This window comes from Cheilinus undulatus, linkage group 10 (genome assembly GCF_018320785.1).
Source record: "Cheilinus undulatus linkage group 10, ASM1832078v1, whole genome shotgun sequence".
Taxonomy (NCBI): Eukaryota; Metazoa; Chordata; class Actinopteri; order Labriformes; family Labridae; genus Cheilinus; species Cheilinus undulatus.
Window position 1 is genome coordinate 8759319 of NC_054874.1, and position 24115 is coordinate 8783433.

Sequence of the window (24115 nt, forward strand, 5' to 3'; positions counted from 1 at the left end):
TTGTTGACAGGCACAGATCTGGGAAAAGCTTCAAAATAGTTCTTCTGCACAGAAGGTTCCCAAGAGCACAGTGGCCTCCATAGTTCTCAAATTGAAGAAGTCTGACACAATCAGGACTCTTCCAAGAGCAGGTCGCCAAGTCAAACTGAGCAATCAGGGGACAAGGGCCTTAGTAAGAGAGGTGACCAAGAACCCAGTGGCCACTCTTGAGATCCTGTGTGGAGATGGGACAAAGTTCCAGAAAGAAACCTATCACTGCAGCCCTCCACCAATCTAGGCTTATGGCAGAGAGCTAGACGGAAGGCTCCCCTCAGTGCAAACACATGTAAGCCAACTTGAAGTGTGCAAAAGCACCTGAAAGACTCTAACACTGTGAGAAACAAGATTCTCTGGTCTGATGAAACCCAGACTGAACTGTTTGGCCTCAATTCTTAACATTATGTTTGAAAGAAACCAGGTTTCGCTCATTACCTGCCCGGCACCATCCCAACAGTGAAGCACAGTGGTGGCAGCATCATGCTGTGGGGGTGCTCTTCAGCAGCAGGGACTGGGAGACAGGTCAAGGTCGAGGGAGAGTTGAATGGAGCAAAGTACAGAGATGTCCTCAATGAAAGCCTGTTCTGCAGCGTTCAGACTGGGCCGAAGGTTCACCTTCCAACATGACAATGACCCTGAGCACACAGCCAAGACAGCACAAGAGAGGCTTAGGGACAACTCTGTGAATGTTCTAGGTCCCCATCCGACCTGACTGAGCTTGAGAGGTTTTGCAAAGAGAATTGCAGAAAATCCCCCAATCCAGGTCTGCAAAACTAGTTGCATTATATTCAAAAACACTCACAGCTGCTAAAGATGCCTCAACTAAGTACTAAGTAAAGGGTCTGTATACTTCTGTAAGGCATATTTCAGCTTTTATTTTCAATAAATTTGCAAACATTTTGAAAATGTTGTTTCCACTTTGTCATGATGGGGTAGTGGGTGTAGATTAATGAGAATAAAAATGAAATTAAATGATCATGAAGGGGTCTTATTACTATTTGAATCCACTGTACGGATAAATGACTTGGGGGCAAATATACCTGTTTGTACTTTGTTCACCTAATACCTAAAGCAGTGGTTCTCAACTAGTGGGTCAGGACCCAAAAGTGGGTCGTGAAGCAGTTTTTAGTGGGTCGCAGATGTGGTTCTGGAAAAATGGTGGCAAAATGCTATGAAAAAATGCAAACATACCATTGATTTTACTCTGTTTTATTGTGATATTACGGAAATTTAAATGTTTTATCAATATTTCAAATTATTTATCTCCTTTTCTTGCAGGAAAAGAGTGATTTTTACTACGTTAATGAAGTAATTTCTAAAAATCTCTGGAAAACTGGTTTAAATATACATGTTATCATGGGAAAAGTGGGGTGTACAACATCAGTTTTGCCCCGTCAGTTGTTCCTGTCATAAATTCTGTTCCATCCAAGATGTTAAGTCCATCATTTTTATTTACTAAATGTGCACTGCTGAAATTTTTGGGAAATTTGGGTCATGATTTTTCATCAAAATTATTGGTGGGTCCTTAGGCTAGACCAGAATCACTGATCTAAAGGACTGTGGTAGATTTTAACAAATATCTGCTGCTTTAACTTGTCATTTAACATCTTTTCAACCCGTTCCAACTATTCATTTTGCATCAAAGTATAATACATGTATGTCTGCTGGAAACTTGACTGACTGTGCCACTGCCTGTCTTGGCCTGGCCACCATTACAGGTGGGATTATTTTTATCTCCACAAGTTTCTCCTCATTAAATAAAGGTTTAATAAAACATCACTGTTAATGCATAAATTTGTATTCACAGACTAAGATAAGACTCATATTTGGGCTGAAGATTGGATTTCTCTCACCACAAACATGTTCTGATCACACATTTTGTAACATGCCATGAGATGAGCTGAAAAGCAAGTTGGCAATCATAACTCCTAAATTGGAAATAGTTGTAAAGTATGGAAGTAATTCTGAAAAGCCTTGGTTGGAACACTGTGCAACAATGTCAATGCAGCAAGCAAAATTTACTTAAGCTCCTTGAAATAAGATCAATACCAAATTTGAAGGTACCTCAGTAAATGATGCCTCCTGCATGGACAGACATTTTACTCATGAAAAGAAAAGCCTTGTTTCGCCTCTTCTAGCTGAAAATAAGAGGGTTATCTGGGATTTTCAGTTGGATTTTATGAGTTATGAAGTTAATTTGCCAAGAAATAAAATGGGTATGTTAGGAGGTTTTGCAGTGCAGGACCCCAAAGAGAGCATATTCAGCTTTACAGTGTCATTATAATCAAAGAGTCTTGTGCTGCATCATCTTTCTTTGCTTGAAGGCCGACATGTTAATATATGTTTCCTGTGTGTGACTGTGTGAGAAAGTAAGAGAAACAGGACCGGTCTGGCCCGTTAACTTGGACAGCTTTGGAGTTGGAGCTGTATAATTACACCGATCAGGCAGAAATAACAGCTCTGAGAGAGGAGGCCGAGCCCGTATAATCTTAAAGGTGTGTCACTGCTTGGCTTAGAGACAGAGAGAGAACCTGTGGCGTCTTTACTGGAAACCCACGTCAGCACCACCCATCACACACTATTAGCTGCCATCAAAGCTCTAATTTTACTCTAGCATTACACCCCGCTCCCCACGTCCCCCCTTTCCTCCCCCGCTGGTCTGGATGGTGCAGCCTGGTGGGAAAACGACATTCAATCCGCTGTCCGCTCCATTCAGGCCAAATTGGCAAATGGCAGCTCTCCGCCTCTCAGATTTCGGGGAAGAGAAAGGTACCACCGCCACTTTCCATCCGCCTGAGCCTCCAAAACGCTGCTAGATGTGGAAAGAGGAGGGGGAGAGTGAGGAGCAGAGAGGCCGAGGAGTGGACCGAGGTGGGTTAACAGCCTTCCTTGTCCTCCTCGGCGGTGACGGTGCTGGACAGAGAACACAGAGAAAAGAAAGAAGAATGCCTACTCAGCAGATCAAAGGGACTTCCCCGAGTCTAACAGGGGAGAGTTGACCTCATCACCCACCAAATCGCCCACTTTAACACCCCAGGCTGAGGCGTGCGGGCAGATGAGGATACAGTTTGCCCTCATGGAGAATGACGGTAGAGAGAGGGGACAGCAGAGAATTAAATGCTACAAGGATTTAAAAGTTTTCCTTGTGCTCTGAGACAAGTGGTGCATAATCTTGTTTTATAGTGAGAGAAATTAAACAGAAAGACTGCAAGCTTATATCTGGAAAGGGACATAAAAATATACAGAGCATGTATTCAAAAGCAGCACTCTGCACAAACAAGTCTTTCATCTGCGTTTTAGCATGACACGCAGGGAAAAAGACACAGGACATATTGTGTCAGACACTAACTGGTCGCCTCGCTGAATGGTGCTCTTGCTGCTAATTAAGTGCTAATGGCAGTTCCCCCTGCAGAGAATACTAATTAATGCTCCATTCTTCTGCAGGCTGAGCGTGTACTCCTTCAGAGTGGCCCTAATGAGGGGAGGCAGGTACGTCTTCTCCCAGGCTGGGTTAATAAGAGAAACACAGTAAGGGTCTGAGCAGAGAGGGCCTTACCAGGGGGCTGCTTCCTGTTCCCTAATCTTTACAGACCCCCCTCAGGACGCGCACAATGAGCCGCTGAGGTAATGAAAGGATATGTCCCGTAAACAGGGAAAATAGCCTGGTTTATGTGTCTGTGTGGATCACACTGAGGAAAAGTTTGATATTTATGCTTATAAAAATGTAACATAGGAGGAATCCCTTGATTTAATACAACATATGACAACTGTGCACTCACAAAAATCATATTTTTGGATAAATGTATTAGTGATCAATCAGGGGAAAGGTGTCCATATAGATATAAAAGTTTGGTAAGTGCACAAGCAAAATTTTAACATTCAAAATAATCTTCACAATTTTTTAAACCTTAATTTAACCAAGAAAACCTCACTGAAAATAAAAAAGTGTTCTGGCTGAGAGAGGCAGCAGCAGTTCAAAATCTCAGACAATAAGCAGCCATACAGTGTATTCAGAAAGTTCTTAGACCCCCTTCAATTTTCTCAGTTTTGTAATATTGCAGGCTGATGCTACAGTTGAAAAAATATTCTCATAAATCTGCACTCAGTACCCATCATGACAAAGAGAAAACAGAGTTTTAGAAATTCTTGCAAATATATAGAGAATAAAAACTGTAATATCACATTGACATAAGTATTTAGACCCTCTGCAACACTTGAAATTTAGCTTAGCTGCTTCCCATTTCTCTGGATCTTTGCTGAGATGTTTCTACACCTTGATAGGAGTCCACCTGTGGTAAATTAGACTGATTGGACATGATTTGGCAAGGCACACTCCTCTCTATAGACGGCCTTACAGCTGCATTTAAGAGCAAATACCAAGCCATAACGTTAAAGGAACTGCCAGCAGAGCTCAGAGACAGGATTGTTGACAGGCACAGATCAGGGGAAAGCTACCAAAAAAATATGCTGCACTGAAGTTCCCAAGAGCAGAGTGGCCTTAATAATTCTCAAATAAAATAAGTTTGCTACCACCAGGACTCTTCCAAGAGCTGGTCATCCTATAAAACTAAGCACTCAGGGGAGATGGGTCTCAGTAAGAGAGGTGATCAAGAACTCTCACTCTGACTGAGCTCCAGAGATCCTGTGTGGAGATGGGACAAAGTTCCAGAAGGACAACCATCACTGCAGGCCTCCACCAATCTAGGCATTTGGTGGAGAACTAGAGAACTAGACGCCTCCCCTCAGTGCAAAATGCACGAAAGCCGACAAAAAGTGGGATTTCATGTTTTTTTGCACTGAGAAGAGGCTTCGGCAGTTGTGTTCTTTGGAACCTCCAGTGCAGCAGGAATTGTTTTGTTGTCTTTCCAGATCTATGCCTTGCAGAAATCCTGTCTCTGAGCTCTGCTGGCAGTTCCTTTGACCTCATGGTTTAGTTTTTGCTCTGATATGCATTGTGAGCTGTGAGGCCTTTTCCAAACCATGTCGAATCAATTTAATTTACTACAGGTGAACTCAAAAAAAGGTGTAGAAACATTTCAGCAAAGATCAAGAGAAATGGGAGGAACCTGCTGTGTTGTTGAAAGGGATCTGAATACTGATGTCAGTGTTAGATTTCAGTTTTTTCTTTTTCATGAATTTGCAATAATCTGAGTTTTTTCACTTTTTCATAATGGGGTAATAGTGCAGATTAATGAGAAAAAAAATGAATTTAGATGACTGTACCATCAGGCTGCAATACTTACTGAATGCACTGTAATTATTTATTTATTTATTGACGTCCATATTTTACAGATCATATGTTCTTGATCTTGTAAAAACTTTGGTGTGTGTATTACTTCTTTATCATTCAGGAAATCTGTGTTATTCAACATAAACTTAGAGTATTATTATTATTATTGTTATTATGATTTTCTTTTCAATACAGATTTTTGTGGGGAGTTACTGTCAGGATGTCAACTCAGAACCTTGTAAAAGTAAAAGTATCTTTTCAGATAAGCTTTTACATTTTAAAAAATGATAAATTCAACAATAAAAAAAGGTTTACCTCAATAAAAATGTCTTATTTTCCTTTTTCCAAGATAAGTGAGCAGGAGCTCTGTGTCCATATTTCATGGGTAAAGCATTGAGTTATAACTCTCTAAACATTATGAAGATGCTGTACCTTATACAAAATATAGATGCAATAAACCTGAAAGAAGTAGGTTTTTAATAGAGTAAGAATTTTTCAAAGAATCAGGGGATGTATCTTAAGCCTGAATATAGTGTATCTAACCTTAAAGTTTGCTTCTGTTCTCATTTAATATTGAATTAAATTCTTCAACACAATCTAAGGGCCCTAAACATACAGAAAGTGGTATGTTTTCGCTTTCCATTCAAAGATATTTGAGCAAAATTTGAGTAAAAGTGTCCGTATTTAAGACGTGCAGTGTACATAACTCTGAATGTTAATCCTGTAGAGGAAAATTATTTATTCTGAGTGATGCAAACACATAAAAGGAAGTTGGGAAACTGTTTTTTAAAAAGATTTTTTAGCATTGTATTGGGTGTTTTCTTGTGTGTTTTCTTACTGAATTACTACCCAGAAACTGCTGATGTCTCTTAGAAAACAAGTTGTTTTTATATAGTTTCCAGGCCGGCTGAGAAATAAATAAATACATTACCTGTTTGGATGCAGAAAGCCTGGGAATCAGATTCAAAGTGCCCGTGAATGAATGGCTATGCGAGTATGCGGCTGCGTGCAGGAGTGTAAACATAGATTGAGGATGGTATTGGAATTACCTGAGTGAGATAATGGTGGTGCATTAGATTAACTTTCAGTCCTTAAATGCAACACATTTAGGCAATCTTGTCCCCCAAAAACATGTCAATGTCTGAAAGGGCCTCCCTCTCGCTATCAGGAGCCTCTGGTCCCCCACACTGATGCAGCTGGCAAGGCGCTACTGTCGACTGTCAAAACGCAGCGCCAGATCTAGTTATAAAATAATTGAATTTTCATATCAGAGGGGACCAGAGTCCCTGCAGACAAAAGGAGTGCTGAGTCCTCTCTGATATTGGCTCAGGCCCTTTGCCATGCGCATGAAATCAGTATGTTAATGTTCCAGGGTTTTCTTTTTTTAAGGGCACTTGTGCTCGCGCAATGTACTACCGATGCGGTTTCAAAAAAAAAAAATTGCAACTATTGATAAGTAGGCAGCCAGCAACCCCCTCGACCCCTCCTCCCACCCAACATGCCCCCCCCTCCCCTCCCCAAACCAACCGAGGCTCGAGACGTTCTCGCACCCCCATCCTCCCCCATTATTAAAATTGTAATTTATTTTTCTAAATCAGAATGACAGCTTGCTTTCTTTTCTCTGCAGCAGGCAGTGAATCACCGAGCTTTAATTACTTTCGTAACTTCGCTGACCCTGTGAGCGTGCTGCTCCGCCAGAGAAAATGGGACCTCCAACAAAGGCCCCCTCCACCACAGCCACAGCCGCCTCCGGTTCATTCAGGATGCGAAAATTTATCAAACTACGGATTTTATAAGATTTTGTTAACATTTCACCTCCTATCTTGTTCACACCCCCTCTCTCCCTCCCTCCTCTCCCTGCAACAGCTCTGCACTCCACTCCTGCTCCAGCTCCTGAAGAAACTCTGGATAACTTAACAACCTTCCTCCAACTCTTCCTCCCTCTCTCTCCTCCTGGCTCTCTTTCGGTGTGCTTGTGTTGACTCAACAAGGTCTCTTCGGGTCAAAACAGCCAGAGGCCACACTATTATCAGTAACCCCCTCACATCCAGGCCACGGCCCCTGCAGCAGGGGGACAGCGCAGGGTCCTGGGGGCCACAAAGCACAGATCAACAGGGATGGAGGCGGTATTTGATCACTTCACAGATCTTTCGCCCTGCAGACACCAGGGTCAAGCTTCAGTCTGCAAGATGTCAGAGTCCATCACTCGGCTATCAAACACAAAGGTCAGCATTAAAAAGCAGCAAGGATCTTGGATGTGCGACTTTCTCAGAAGCCCCCCGTTCTGCTTTGTTGCTCTAAAGTTCAGGCATGTTTCGTGTTCGCCAACAGATCCCTTATTTGCTTCACATTCTCTCCGCCTCGTGATTTATTAAAGCAGCTAATATGTTGTAATCCCCGCTATCGCTCTCACCTTCTCGCTGGCACACCTCTGTTTTGGGCCGTGCCACTGTGTGAACCGGGGGGGGTGTACAGGCGCCGTTGGTCTTTTGCTGACTGCCTGATAATTGAATGAGCGATTATCCCTCCCATTAATAGACAATGATACAGAAAGCGCTGCCATATGTACGGAATATTAATGAGTGGCTGCAGCCGCCCAGATAAGACGAGCGCCGTGCGGTTGCTGTAATAGGGGTTAAAACAATTTGCCCCCCCACCTACACACCCAACATCCTACCCCCCCTCCTAACACAAGCTCTCATGCTTTCCACTATGCTAATCCTCCATCCTCTCCCCAACCAAGCAGGCCGCCACCGCCGTACCAAACACCCCCCATAGCCTGGACTTGTGCTTGGCGCTGACCTCGCTGCTGCCAAGGCCAACCTGCCATTGTGCTAAGTGCGAGCAGGGTCACTTGACAACAAAATGGCATGCTAATGACAGGAAGCAGACGCTGTTTAGTATTTATGTTATGAGACTTTTTGCAACAAAAGGCACTGGAAAAATACTCATTCATTCATTTTTTTCCTCACTACAAAAAGAAATGAATCTTGTTTTTTTTTTGCCACTTTTTTTACGGCACTATTTACCTTCATCTCTTGCTCACACAAGTAAAGAGTTTTTCCTGATATAAATGTAACGATGCAAGAGATGCCAGAGACTATGCTGTAAAAACAAGCCTATATCCAGCATCATCTCCATCACATTTCAATAAAAGGTCCCAGAGAGTCAGGCGGGTGAAACCATTGGGGCACACTTTTATATGAACCTCCATGCCAATCAATATCTAACATCTATTAGCATCGGAAAGCAATATTTCCCCTTTTTTACCTTGCGATAATTGTGCTTAAAGCTGTGAAGTACCTTATCATAAGTCTGACGGCAAAAGAAAGGCCGGTTGCCATGACGACAGTGAAAGCCATTGGTTTCCTTTTCAGCAGAATAATGAACTTCTCTCCTCCGTGTGTCACTCTTCCACTCCACTCTCAGCCTCTTCGATTAAATTGAAGTCCACGCCGTCCTTGAGATCCCTCGTCTCTCTCTCTGCCTTATAATTTGCCAAACAAGAGAAAAACACAGAAAAAAATGTTCAAGGCTCGACAAATGCATCACTTTAGGCCTAGGCGTGGGTGTATCTCACAATTGACACACACTAACAGGAATATTAGCTTTTAATTAAAGGTAAATCTTCTATATTTCTACACTGTACTTTTCATTACTCATTATGGAGTTTTGAATTAAAACTTCTTTGACCCTGATAGGCAAAATGTTTCTTTAAACTGCATTTATTTTTTAAATTAAACAACTTAAATAGTTTCAAAAAGGTTAAAAGTCAAACATAAACAGCTGTTAAACTCTTAATATGTGATATTTCATATTTCAAAAAGCCTCATTACTGAATTGCAATATTGTGCAAATATTAAGCCATTTTAGATTCACTATGTTTGCTTAAAGAAGCTTTAAAAAGAAGAAAAGTCAGTAGTGTTATACAGCATCACTTTGTTAAATCTAATGCTGAATGCTTTGAGCTGAATAGACTCCTCCAAGACGTCTGAAATGTGCCCCTGAGCGAGGTTATTTTCTATATTTCTATGAGAATAAAAGAAGATTAAAAATGTTTCTCTCCTCTAGATGTCTTGAATCTGATCACTGATTGTTCCACTGTCCATAAAGTGTCCTTGAGCCCAGACTCATCCTCAGAGCAGGAGGACATCAAGTGTTTTTTTTTCTTCTCAGACATGATGTCTTTCTGTAGGATGGTCGATTAGAAATGGAAGAAATCCTACTTATCAAGTCTAGCTGAATGATCAAGTAGCAGACAGGTCCAAATAAACCAGACAACTAAGAACAAGGTCAGCAACACTGGAGAGGGTTTGACACAGGATAATTTATCAAAAAAATTTATTTAGAGATTTTTTCTCTTTTAATGATAGGCTATAAAAATAACACTAAACAACACTTTAAATCCTCCTTTTTTCTTAAAATTGATAATTCGCATAGGAATTACAGCTCAATTAAAGCTTGTTAAGCGAGTGATTGTTTTTCATGTAAAGATCATTCTACTTACTATGTTTTCATTTCTTTAAAACATTGTTAATTATTTCGATAAATTGAGGGCCAGTGGATACGTAAATAATTTGAAATGCGTCATTTAAAAGTGACAACTCGCTGATTAAACGACACAAAATGAATGCTAAATCTACCCCGTTTTTATTTTGCAGACATGAATATGCAGTCGTACATTTACATGATTTCCCCCCTCAGGTTTGGACAAATGGCTCTGTTTATTTACCATTAAGAAGCATTTTCTGAAAAGCTGAATATGCCCGTGGTGCAGTCTTACAGGCACGGAGTGGGACTTTTGCCAGAAATATCGAAAAAGAAATTTCCCCTTACATTACTATGTCATTATATTGCAACCTTGAATTTAAAAATGACATAAAGTAAACAAAAACACAACTCATCTCCGTTAATGTGACAAATTAAGCTGTAAACCTAAAATTTCATAACGGCTATTTGACAAAGATTAGCTTATATCAAGGAAACCGACTTTTCTGATAGTCTGTCATATAATTCTTTTTTAAACGGACAATTTCAACGTACTAACAGGCTGTATCCTGTAAGCATGAGTCATGCCTTATCTATTCATTTATGTATCTTTATTTCTAAATAGCAATACCTTCTCTCTTAGGGCAGTACAATCCTGAAGCCTAACAGCTGCAAAATCGACGTCCTCAGTAAATCTGCATCTTTTCAGCTTGCTGGTCACTACTCTTCATCTGCAGAATGGTTAATAATCTGTGTCATGCAGCCAACACGAAGGCCTTGGGTCTAAAAAAAAACACGAGAAATAATTAAAATATGCTTTTGACTCTATTTTCTGTTCATGTACTTTAGTAAGGTATCTTCCAGTCAACCTAAATAGGTCCTGCTCTTTTCAATGTTCGGTGAGATTTCAAGGCAGACTGATTTTCATATGCAGAGCAGGAAGAGTCACCAATAAAGAACGGATCATTCTTGAAATCCATAAGCTCTTATCAGGGCATACAGCATTTACTTCCCTTATAAAGAGAACTAATTCTGACAAGCACTATAAAGTCACAGCATATTAAAATAGGTCTGTCCACTATTATTTACAGACAGACTAAATCTAAAATCTAAATCACATGAAATAAGATACTTCATTTGACTGAAAAAGCTCTTCAATCTTCCGAGAGTATCGTTTAAATAAAGGTTTGCTACAAAAAAGAAGGGTAGGTACAGCCCAGGTATATGTCTTGCCTTAGAGCCAACTAAGAGGCTACGTGTTTAATTTTTCATCTTAACAAGACATGTGGAAATTTAAAGTCATATAACTTAGGAGATTTTTTAACAGCACATACAAATGTAAGCGTTTACCGTGTTTCTGGGGCTTCTCTGCTCTCCTTCGTTAAGCTAAAGTAGGTTTTTCAGGCACAGCCTCAGCAACTTTCATGGTGCGTGGAGGATGAAAAAAGTCTTAAAGGAAATAGAAAGCTCCAACAACACATGTAGTGGAGAACAACTTTAGGAGGCCGACGCCTTCATCAGGATCTTCATCTTCATCAGGCTGTTCTCTAAACTTCAAAGTGTTGAAAGAGCTTTCTGATTTTTCTGTTTCCTCCTCTGTTAAGCTGTGAGGCATTAAAGAGGCACCACATTCAAAAAGCTTCCTGTAAGGATAGAGTTTATAAAAATTTACATTCGTTTTTCCTAATACGTCAACATTAAGTTGTATCTCTTACATTTTCAGGCCTTAGGCTGAAAAGCTTCTCCCTCCAAACCTGCTGCTGGACTGCAGACGACTTCCTGTCAAAAATAGGCCACAAGGGGGCGCTCATGCTCCGGAATGACGGAGCTACATTCACAACATGCTGTCATGCTCTTTCAGGCAGTGAACCTTGATGCATTCATTAATCTGATATCAGATGTAGTGATTCAATAGCAGATTTTTTTCAAGCCATGCTCACAATTTTAATTCTGAGATGAAGGTACAGGTGTAGGAAGGTGTTTATTTACCTGTTGATAAAACTTTCATCCATCAAGATAAATCATAAACATGACAATGGCTCACAGCACAGAAAATGACATCTTATTTCATAAAAGGCATTCCAGAGTAATATTTTTAAGCAATATTTTATTTTAGAAAGTGTTAAATGAAATCCCTTTTATCCTACTTGCGTTCAACTGACAGTCACATCTTGTGCGATATGGACAAACCTGCTCAAATTGTAGGTAGAGGGCTGTTAGAAAAGTCGCAAAATGATGCATATGCAATCTTTTCAATGAAGGCAATGCCATTAAAATATCTAGTTTAATCTTTGTATATTTCCTCCATACATGCAATATGCTGCAAAGCAGCTATGCAAAGCACTGAAAGACACAAATTCAAAATGCACAAGTGACGGTTTCAAATTGTGTAAAAATACTGCAAGTTTTTCTTACCTAAAGTGACTTGCTAACCATGAGGTTGACACCAGAGTAAATATATATCTGTTTATCATTGTGGCATTGTTGTAGCATAAATCCGTGCTACTCAGCTGCCGGTTTGAGACCCACAAGTGGGCCAAGGAGCTGTTTTCAGTGGGTCACAAACATGTGCATGCCATGGTGGCAAAAATTCTATAATGTATGGAGGCCCTAGGCATCCATAAAATTCATTTACCCCATCTTGCCATGACACACAGTAAATTTCAGGGTTCTTTTTCCAAGATCTAGTAATCCATCCATCAGTTTTTCACAACCTTTATCCTGTTCAGGGTCGCAGGATGCTGGATCTGATCCCAGTTCTCATTGGGCAAGAGGTGGGGTACACTCTGGACTGTTCAGCAGTCAGCAGAGACAAACAACCAGGCACACTCACATTAACATCAACAGTCAATTCACAGACACCAATTAACCTATTAGGCTTATCTTTGGTCTGTGGGAGAAAGCTGGAGTGCCCATAGAGAACCCACGCATGCATGGAGAGAACATGTAACAAACCAGGAGCCTTCTTTCTGTGAGGTAACAGTGCTAACTAGTAGTGTAGTGGTGCACGGAAAAGTGGGTTTGCTCTTAGAATAAAGGGGGGTGGGTGAGTGCGACATGGGGTCAAAGTATCCAACGCTGTGTCATGAGAATCAGGTGCTCTTCAGGAAATGGACGAGAAAATCGTTTGCAAAAAAGTGGAGCAATGACTTGCCTGTATAGTTGTCAAAAAAAGTCCAGGGATGTAAATCCCTGTTTAATAAAGGATTTTTATTTACATCAGAGTGCCTCGGATCTTCAGTTTTGACAGCCATCTATATTATGGACTTTTTTTGACAAGTATACAGGAAAGTCATTGCTCCTTTTTTTTGCAAATGGGTTTGCTCTTAGTTCATTCTCCACATTTTTAAAGCACCAGATTGGCCCTGCATTATAAACAGAGACATAAGGAAATCTTGCATATGTAGTTCACCTAAAAACGCCTTTGGTATTTGCTCATCGTCACGGGACTTCTGCCGTTTTAAGGAATAAGGATCATTAATGAAATCAACAACACAAAGAAGAGTAAATTTCACCATCACCATTGGCCTTAAGACTATAGGCTGAGACAACTACATAATAATGAATTTGGCTGAAGGTTATTGGATGCTCATGCCCTCAGGCTGCTCTGCAATAAAAACATACATAGTTCTCTACTGAAAATCACCGCATAGGCTCAGGAACACTTCCAGAAATCATTGTCCATATACACTGTGCTGTGCCATCCACAGATGTATCATGCAAAGAAGAAGCCATATGTGAACACAATCCAGAAACACAACTGTCTTCTCAGGGCCAAAGCTCATTGAAAATGGACTGAGGCAAAATGGATAAATGTTCTGTGGTTAGATTAATCCAAATCTTGAGATTCTTTTTTGGAAATCATGTAAGCTGTTTCTTGCAGACTAAATGAAAGGTACCATCCAGCCTGTAATCAGTGCACAGTTCAAAAGCCTGCATCTCTGATGGTATGGCAAGGGCAGCTTGCACATCTAGAAAGGCATTATCAATGCTGAAAAGTAGATAAGAGCAACATCTGCTCTCATCCAGACAACAAAGACCTTGACTATTTAGCAAGACAATGCTAAACCACATACAGCATCCATCACAACAGCATGGCTTCACAGTAGGAGAATCTGGGTACTGAACTCACCAACAGAAAACATTCGGCACGTCATTAAACAAGATTTTTCATATCTTTAAGAAGAGCCAGGAATGTAGAGCAGCAATAATCCTACATCAGACAAGAATGGGACAAAACTCCTCTCCCAAATATCCAGCAACTGGTCTCCTCACTTTCCAGATGTTTATAGCATAGCCTCGTCCCTACTTTTTTAAGATGTGTTGCTGCCATTAAACTTAAAATGAGCTAATATTTTTCATGAAACTGTAAAATGTCTCAATTTCTGCATCTGATATGCTGTTTATGTTCCGTTGTGATTAAAATATGGGTCTATGAGGTTTGCAAATCATTGCATTGTTTTTATTTACATTTTACCCAGCGTCCAGTCTTAGGAAATAAAATTGTATTACCACTGCAAAAAACAGTAAAATATTATGTAAACACACATCTCCTTTTAAACTTTTTAAACATGGTTGCTTTTCCCTATTTTGCTTCATCAACCGTGCAGCATGAAACCATTTTCGCTGAATAAATTTAATTGGTTGAACATTTTTGGGAACTTGAGCCACATTTTCTCATTAAAGAGGTGGTGGTGGGAACTGAGGCTGGGCCAGATGTGAACTACTGGTTGAATCATTTCTCAGAATTGTTACATGTCACTGTTCTGCTTTAGGTTATTGTTAGTCTATCATGACCTATAACCTGGTTTCTCTGTTTTCACTTCCCAAGAATCATCTGTCCCACAGCTACTGTATTCAGGTTGCATTAGGTAGAGTAGTTTCAGTTTCACTTAATACATGGTTTACATGTGTATTCTACATTAATACATGTAAAGAGGAAGTTAGGTTGTAATGACAGGGGATTTTAAACTGGTTTTATGTACAATTGCATATGACAAGAGGCCTGTGTTGGACTCTTTTGTCAATCCTACTCCAGCCCAATTTCCAACCACTGCTGCCTGCTCCCTCAGCATGTGCTGTCCACTCTGATCCGCATCCGCAGCAGGTGAGTTAAATCCAGCTCACATCCTGCACAGATTCTGACAATCAATGTTAAATATTAAGAAAAACAGACAGTGTGTTTAATTGAATGCAATATGGATATGTTCACTTAAACACCACCCTGATCAAGTTTCCTCACTGAATAAAAGAAACCCAAGAAAACGGCCGCATCCTTGTCACGTGTAACAGAGCCACACGCCGATAAAAGATCAGCTGGGAGTTGGACTGATCTAAATCCATGTTATGGCTTAGTAATAGCAATGTCAAAATAATATTTACCAACCTTATTCACACATAATTTATTTCAAAGTCAAACAGAGGTGAAATAGTATCCCGGTGACAATATACATCATTAGATGCTTAATGAGAAAGAGTAGTTTGCATGAAAAGGACTGTATTTTCTCCAAATAACTGCATAATGGCTCAGCGTCTCAGCATCAGTGCATATTTGTGATGATAGGCCAACAACACCATAAGGCAACTGGCGGTCCGATGGACATATCAGGCCCCTGAAAGCTTCCTGTCCAGAAGATCATTCATTTCAGAAAAGGAGAAAAAGACGTTGTGGTTTTATGAGTATGTTTTGGCTTTAAATGTCTGCAGCTGTTAAATCTACCCCAGAAAATAATTAATATTGAAGTTTGAAAATGAATTAACATTTAATCTGTTTTTACAAAAATTCAATTGTCAGCCATTATTACTACATTTTTTTTAATGGGTAAGACAATGAAAAATAAAATGTTGCAAGAATGGTGGTGATCAAGTGAGGAAAAGGGGTCAGAGAGTGGCAAAATTGGTTGATAAGCGATAAAATGGGTTGTGGAGTGGCACAAAGAGACAAAAAACTGCCAGGAAAAGTGGTGAAAAGAGGTTAAAACATGCCAAAAATGGGTAAAGGTATCAACAATGGGATAAAAGTGATAAAAGATTGGCATAAAGGGATAAAACATGCAGGAAAATGGGTTAAGAGTGGCAAAAATATAGAAAAAATACCCTTCAATGTAGTTAAAAGGGATTAAAGAGTGGCACATGGAAATAATTGGCAGGTAAGTTGCAAAAAGGGGTTAAATAGTGGAAAAGTTCGGGAAAAAGTGGAAAAGGTTGGTTTAAAAGGGGCAAAAATGATTTAAACAATGGGTGAAGAGTGGCCAAAAATGCAGAAATGGCTGAATGAAATAGTGAAAAGGGGTAGTCTCAGTGTCTCCTCGTGGCCTGTTGCATTATAGATAATAGGGATAGATCTCACTGGTAATGCCCAAAAATTTCCTGCATTTTGAAAGCAAATACAAATACTAATACAGTAATATGTTAATCAGACCAAAATATTAAGTTTTGTTTATTTGAAATTCTGGCCCCCAGAGTCTCTGTCAAGACTAAAGAGGGGAGCATTAAAGCTGCACCGTTTGACTTATTTTCAAAGTTTAAGTGCACACATTTTTTTTTTTTTTTCACCAAGCATCACATGACCCATGGCCATGTGACATAAATGGAACGCAGCAGAAGTTCCCGAATGATGACTTGGTGCACATTTTGGGATTTTATAGAAAATCTGTACATATTTATGGTTGTTTCATGGCACCAGTTTTGAACCACTACACCCAAAAAGTCTTCAGAGAGGTACTGAGGAAAACTGGAGCAACAGTGTGGCATACAAATCAATACAGACAAACAGACACGCCCCCAATTGTAGCATTAAGCAAAAGGCACTAGCTCCCAGAGTCACGCAGTATAATACAAATCAAGCTGTTAAAAAAAAAATTGTCCATAAAAATGAAGCACTGACTTTGTATCATGAGAAAATTACAACCCAGAGCAGTAAAAAGAAAAAAAATCGGCTCTATCAAAGGTTAACACAACAACATTATAAACAAGGGTGGGGGCATGAGGTTAAACTTTCCAACACTGCTTTCACATTGTGTTAAAGTATAAAAGCCTAGATTGCTGGTAGAAAAAAAGCCTTCAATCCCAAAGGTAAAGGAATGAAAAGGAAAATCCCTTATCCTTCTAATGAAGTGTGGGTGATATGAAATGATATCGCTCGCACAGACCACTCTCTCTGTTATTGCTTCATAGAGGAGCGAGAGAGAGAGACAGCTGCAAAACTGAAGGACAAAAACAGCTGGAATCAGAATCTTTGGTTTCTTGGTAACATACAGACAATATTGATCAAACAGGAAGGATTGCTTAATTCCTAAAACAACAGCCAGACAAATTGACGTCTTTGGTCATATATGAATTTTACATCAGTGCTTGTGCTATCTCCTTGTTCACACACACAAACTTAGTTTTTCAAAGCAAACTTCAGGGCCGCCGTGGCCATCAGTGACCCAGCTGCTGTTTCCAAAACAAAGCAGGATACTCCTCTACTGTAGACGCACCATAGAGAGACACTAGGGACTCTTTGATTAAATCCCTCCTAGTTACATCTTTTGAACGTCAAGAGAGTGCAGGCAATCAAAACATGGGGCTCTTACAGGCCAAAATTACAGATTTAACAGGGTACAATCATACACTGTAAGTAAATGTTACAGTATAAATGTCTCAGTGCAAAAAAAAGGAAATTAACAAGTGTTTCTTCCTCCTGCATTACTTTTTATAGCTTAACCAGGGTAGATTTAGTCCATTCATGTGTATTACTATTCCCCCTATCTCTGGATCTCTCCTGTTTCTTTAGTGGCTGTGTTTTTATACACCAGAGCGATGTTGTCATTATTGTTTGGTTGTGTTGGTGCCTGTTCTGGTATTTGACTGCTTGTCGTCTGCCTCTTTCCAGTCAGAACATACAACATTTTGGATCTGTAGTGATCCCCAGCCAGGAAATAAAGAATTGGATCAATGCAGCTGTTGATGCTCGCCAGCGGTCTGGTGATCTTGTATGTAAAGTTTACGATGTTTAGGAATTCACAGTTGAGATCTAACACGCGGGCGGTGTAGTAGAGAGTCCTTGTGATGTGAAACGGGACAAAGCTCACAGCGAACACCACCAATACGACGATGATGAGCTTGATGGATTTCTGGCGTGAGGCGTGGCCCCGTTGGCCTGGAGATAAGCCATGTCTGGGTTGGCACAGGGTCCGGGCCATTAAGCAGTAACACACCATGATGACCACGAAAGGAACGCCAAACAGGAGCACCATGACAACAGAGCTGTAGTCCACATACTCCTCAAACGAGTCCTGGCTGGTCGTGTCGTGGCACAGAGTGTCGTTGTCCCGCCTTGACGTGGTGACAAAGATGAGGTTCGGCACCAGGCAGATGCTCACCACCACCCACACCATCCCGCACACTAGGTGGGCGTGGCGGGACTTGACTAAGGTCAGCGCCTTGATGGGGTGGCAGATGCCCAGGTAGCGGTGCACGCTGATACAGGTGAGGAAGAGGATGCTGCAGTAAAGGTTGGCATAGAAGAGGAAGCGCACTGCTTTGCAAAGAGCCACGCCGAAGGGCCAGTGGCTGCGGTTGGCGTAATAGTAGATGAGGGTTGGCAGGGACAGGACATACAGGAAGTCAGAGAGAGCGAGGTGGAACATGAACACAGTGCTCGGGTTCCATGGACGCATCTTCATGAAGAGCCACAGAGCGGCAGCATTGAGCACGAAGCCGACCACAAATACCAGACTGTAGGACACCGGCAGCAGGATGTATTTGAACTCTTCATCAAAGCGGCAGCTGGAGTTAAAGATGGCGATGAACGCCGACTGGTTGGGTGTGCCAGGGCTGCTGAGGACCAGGTCCATAGTGGTAACTTCTCAGTGAAGCCAGCAGATGATCAAACTATAGAAAGAGAAGAGAAAAAATCTATAGTTCACCAGATAAAAACATTCAACATTATGCTGCTTTCTTTAGGCTTTCACTTGTGAATGAACTTATAAACTGGTGCTTACACTATTTTTATATTTTAGAAGAAAAAAAAAAGCAAAAAAAAAAAACAAAAACACTCACTTGTAACGGCAGTAACACAAGCTACACAAGGGAACATCAACATCTTTGCTTCTACAGCTAATCGTTAATCATTCTTATGCTGATGATGAGACAACTAATTACTAAAGCTTTACTAATGCACATAAATAAGATAATAAAGCATTATAAATGAGGGGTTACGTATTTACTAATGTGTGGGAGTGTGTAGTTATCATAAAAAACTCACAGGGGCAAACAGAAGTGTAAAACAAATTCTAATTACAAACCAAAGTAAAAATTAGAATTGCCAAATTTTTACTGCTATATCAGAAAAAATTACCAACATATGGAGGCCCATTTTGCAACTTAAAAAAGGAAAAATATGGAAGACAACTCTAAAAATAAATCTAAATCAAAATTACGAAAAAGCAGATCGTAACTTTGAGATTAAAGAATAGGAAATATGTGACAGTAAGTCAAAGTTATTAGATGAAAGGTTGAAACTATGAGAATCAGAATTATGAGATAAATCCCTTTAACTTCTCACTAACTTCAGTTTTATCTCATAACTGTAGTTACCACTTCCTACTTTTGACTAATCTCATAATTTCCACTTTTTTCCTCACGAATTTGACCTTTTAACTCATGATTTGGATTTTTAATCTCATAATCTAACTTTTTATCACATAAATTCAACTTTTTATCTTATAAGTTTAACCTTTTATCTTTTAATTGAAGTAACCATCTTGTGATAACAACTTTTTATCTTGTAATTTCTACTTTTCTCATGACTTTAACATTTTACCTAATAATTTTGACTTTTTAATCACACAAATTCAACTTTTTATTTCATAACTTCTAGATTTTATGTCATATTTGACTTTTTATCTCATAAATTTGACTTTTACCTCATAACTGTAACTATTATCTCATTAGCGTTAGAAAGTTGTACTGATCTGACATTTTTCCCATAATTTCAACTTTTTAACTCATAATTTTCATTTTTTCCCCCACGATTTTTTTCCACCCACTAAACAATAAACTGTTCAACCTCATCATATGACTTTTTATCTCATACATTTGGAAGTTCAACTTTTTTTGCATAATTTGACTAGTTTTCTCACAAGTTCAACTTGTTATATATCAATTTGACGTTTTAATCCCCATAAATTCAACTTTTTTGTCTCATAATTTGACTTTTTATTGCATACTCTCGACTTTTATCTCGTGTTTTTTTTTACATCTTATTCATAATTTTTACTCTTTAATCTCTTAATTATGACTTTTATCTAATTATTTTGACTTATCTCATTCTTTCAAATTAAGATTTTGTATTTAATTGCCAAACTCATATTATTTCTAAGTGGCAGAAATGGGCTTCCATGCAAACAGCTTAGATTGTTTTCAGAAAATGCCTCCTTGAAAAGATAAAAACATATGCATATAAAAAATGTGACTGTCATATAAGAACATGTCAATATTGTAGTTGTTCAGCTGGAGAAATTTTACTGCTTTATTACTGCGTGGTAAAATGTTACAGCCTAACTAACTAGCTCTCAGTAAATGCTGCTATTAGAAAACTTAACATGTTTCAAACGTGAACGTGGAGGTACACGGTGTCACTAATAACGTCTACTGAAGCACGAGCACCCAGAAAATGAACTCACGTGAAGTAACATTCTGGAGTAAGAGCACTTGTTACTCTTTCTAACTGTAGGCTGGCTGTTTCGATAAAAAATAACTCTTCAACCATTGTGTTCAGTGTTTAGGTCTTCTCCATGTGATTCTGCACGTGTAACACGACAGAAGAGTGGGTCGACATTTCCCTTTTCCACTATAAAACAAGAACCCAGCTATCGAAACTCACCCCAATGCTTGGAAAGCGCTGGCGTCGCCAAAGAAAAGTCGTCTGAAGTCACAAGGTAAACTTTACAGCCCGCTAAAACTTCGGTATCTTCTTCTCTCCTTGTTCGCTGGTCTCCTTGCTCTCTCCTGGCTCACATTAGAAACGCATTAAAGCTTCTGGTTCAGGTCTTGTCGGAGTCCATGATGGAAGGAACCGCTGCTGCACACAGAGTAAACAGCACTGAGCTCAGAGACATGAGAGCAGGCTATAGGGTTCTTCACTATAGTGCTGAAATGGGAAGTCAAGGTGATGAGTGTGCAAAACTGCCGCCCCTAAAAAAAACCTTCAGTGGAAGCTACTTTCAATTACTTGCGTTTCTAAGTGTGTCACAGTGAAAGAAAAATGTGGAAGTAAGACAATTAAAAAAAAGAATCCTAAGTCATAATTATAAGATAAAAAGTCAAAATTATGAGATAAAAAGCCATGATAATGAGATACACAGTCGAAATTGTCAGATAAAAAGCAGAAATCATGAGCTGAAATGTTAAAATTACAAGATAAAAAGTCAAAATTATGAGAGTAAGTCATAATTATGAGATAAAAAGATGAAATTATGGGATAAAAAGTCATAATTATAAAATAAAAGGTGAAACTATGAGATAAAAAGTCAAGATTTTGAGATAAAAAGTTAAAATTATTAGATAAAAAGTTGAAATTATAACATACAAAGTCAAAATGATGAATTTTTATCTAATATTTTTTCTCATAATTATGACTTAGGATTTACTTTCACATTTTTTCTTTTCTATTTGGCAGAAATGGGCTTCCATAAGCTATAGCCAGTTTAAGCCAATTTTTTTATTTAGCGCCTTAAAGAAGAGCATTCCTCTTTATAAAGAATTTTCTAAAAGACAAATGTTCCCCTATACTGAAATGTCTGTAGTAATTTAAATATTCTGTGTTTTCACTAGTCCGTTTTAATGTCTTTTTCACCCATGGCTTTAAATTCCCCCAAAATAATGACTAATCAATGTCTTGACCACAGCATCAAAATGTTACTTACACACTGACACCCAACCCAAAGAAGCAGCACCCTTACCCCTGTTCAGTTTGTTTTAATATAAGATAGTAATTTCCTGTCAAAACTTTCACCATACACACACATTTGATCACTATTGTTTTATTTCTTCTCTTTAATTTTGATAAAAGTTGTAAATACCTCTAAAGAATCAGTCCAGCGTGTGTCTTATAGTCCTATGATGACATTTACTGTAAGTGCAGCCATAAAGAAATGTAGTTAATATTTGCACAGCTGTACAGCAGGGTTATAAAATGTATTTACTCCCAAGAGCTGCAAAAGGATAACTGATCGCCTCAGTAATCTTTGACATCTCAGGTCTTTTCTGCAAGATTCTCATGATGAGGTGAGGAATTATAAAGTCTGATCATAAAGGAATAAAAGCAGGTAGGATGACACATGCAGTGATCAGAGATGGATTATAAACTGAGGTGAGATGAGGCTGTCACTTAATAAGTTACTGAAAACCGAACAAACTCATATAAACCCAAGTTTATGAACACAGTTGTTTTGAAGAACTGTTTTTCTAAGCTGGGTCCTCACCAAACGGTCTGGTTCGGTTCAGTTTGGTACAGTAAGCAGTAGTTCTGATGCCATATGTTGGAAAAGACACCAGAATAACCGATTTGTATAGCATGCCTTTCCCAAATCTGATCCTGAGCTGAGTCTTGATTGACCTCAGTTTAGAGAACAACCGCTCTACTGCTGCATTTTGAACTTTATCTGAAAGAGTAGTAAATGCCGGATGTTCTCCAAGGTCACCCCCTGTTTACTATAATCTGTTCCTCTTCTTTTCTCAAGAAACTCAAGCAAGATCAGGGTTTACCATACCAAAGTGTGTCAAACGGTACTGAACCAAAGCAGACCACTTGGTGGATGCACACCAATGGGGTACGGACAATAAATAAAATTGAACCATTTATAGACAGAGAGTATCTCTTTGTGAAGTCCTTTTTTGTATAGTAGGACTGCACAGGGGAAAGTCATCTTTTCTGCTCAGTCAAACTTTAAAAATTGGCAGTGATGTTTTGTTATTGTAGGGTTTAGAAGTAGGGCTGGGCAGTTAATTGCAAATAGGTGTCAATCGCAATATGGCCTGCTGCAATTTACAAACCACAGAAGTTGCAATATTTCTTTGATTTAAAATGTGTCAAAATGTTAGTATAATACATGCATTTTTTGCAGCAGAGATTTAATGCATATTATGCAAAAATTCAAGTGTCAATATTTTTTAGAATGGTTTACAAAAATCCTCCTTTTTTTGTTTTTTTAAGAGTGACATGAAAATGAAAATCACCTTCAATAAAGCAATTGATAACAAATTTGCAATATGAGCAAAAATAATTGCAATTAGGTATTTTTAAGCATTCTGCTCTAGTTCATTCTATCTAATATTAATGTTGCTTAGCATTAGTTCAAGGAAGTCATACCCCCAGCTACAATCAGCTTTCTTGCAACACAGGGGTCCATTTGAAAACAACGTACTTCTCACATATCCCTGCTTCATTAATGCTGATGCACTATGCTGCTGCTGCTGCTGGCCAAGCTCCACCTCCTCCACCCCAGCCTCCTCCTTTATAGTATAAAGCTTGTTGCACCCTCTTATTGGGATTCATGCTACTACGGATGCTTCTGAAATAGTTATATTGTTTTCAGTACCCTTTGTCATTAATGCATCTATCCATGGGGGCTTCTAGCTATGCACTTCCTGGAAAGTCAAAGCATGCGCCAAGTGAAACTGTTTATCTGTTTTGCAATAAAATGGTTAAATGTATGACAAGAGTGTTCCTGACTGAATGTAGGTTATAATATAGAATTATTTTATTGCTTGTTTTGTTAAAAAAAATAGCCTACATAAGATGATGACCCTGATAATAATCACGTATTAAATCACAATCGCAATATTGGGCAGAAAAATTGCAATATTATTTTTGCAAATTGTTCAGCCCTACTTAGAAGCATTTTTGAGATATATTTTTTCACAGTTTAATCCAGCATTTTCATCTAACTGTAGAGGACATCCCTTAAAAAATGGGAAGTCCAGACCCCCTCAACCCAGTTGTGTGTCTTTGTGTTTGTGCATGTCTTTGTGGGTTTCAGTGGTTCAGATGTCTGGAATGTGAGTGGGCCAGCGACAAAGCATGCTCTTCATCAGAAGCCTGCTCAAAGATCAGAGCTGGTTTTCATACACTTCATGTGTGGGAAATGATCTCATAAAAACAGAGTTAAAGTTATTAATAAAATTAATATCGGTAATTAAACTTGGTTTTACTCAGTTTCACTTTTGCTTATCATTACTCTACCTGTATGTTTAACCTATAGAAAACACAATCTTGTCAAAAAGCCAATTGACAGAGTTTGTAATTTTTAAATGCAAAATCTTCAGTGCATGAACGAAACACTTTTTTATGTTTTGGGACTTTAACTTTAGAAT

At 39.2% G+C, this 24115-nt stretch overlaps 1 protein-coding gene across 1 annotated transcript; it reads right to left on the reverse strand.

Annotated features, from left to right (window-relative positions):
- Positions 1-11733: 11733 nt before the first annotated feature.
- On the reverse strand, positions 11734-20860 carry p2ry4 (pyrimidinergic receptor P2Y4). Its single transcript, XM_041797155.1, has 2 exons — positions 20625-20860; positions 11734-18631 (listed from the first exon to the last, which is right to left on the reverse strand). The coding sequence occupies exon 2, from the start codon at positions 18592-18594 to the stop codon at positions 17503-17505; it is 1092 nt and encodes a 363-aa protein (XP_041653089.1). The 5' UTR covers positions 18595-18631; positions 20625-20860; the 3' UTR covers positions 11734-17502.
- Between the last annotated feature and the right edge of the window lie 3255 nt (positions 20861-24115).

Excerpts from the sequence above, each read along its gene's own strand:
- p2ry4 (XM_041797155.1), bottom strand. The coding sequence starts at position 18,594 with ATGGACCTGGTCCTCAGCAGCCCTGGCACACCCAACCAGTCGGCGTTC.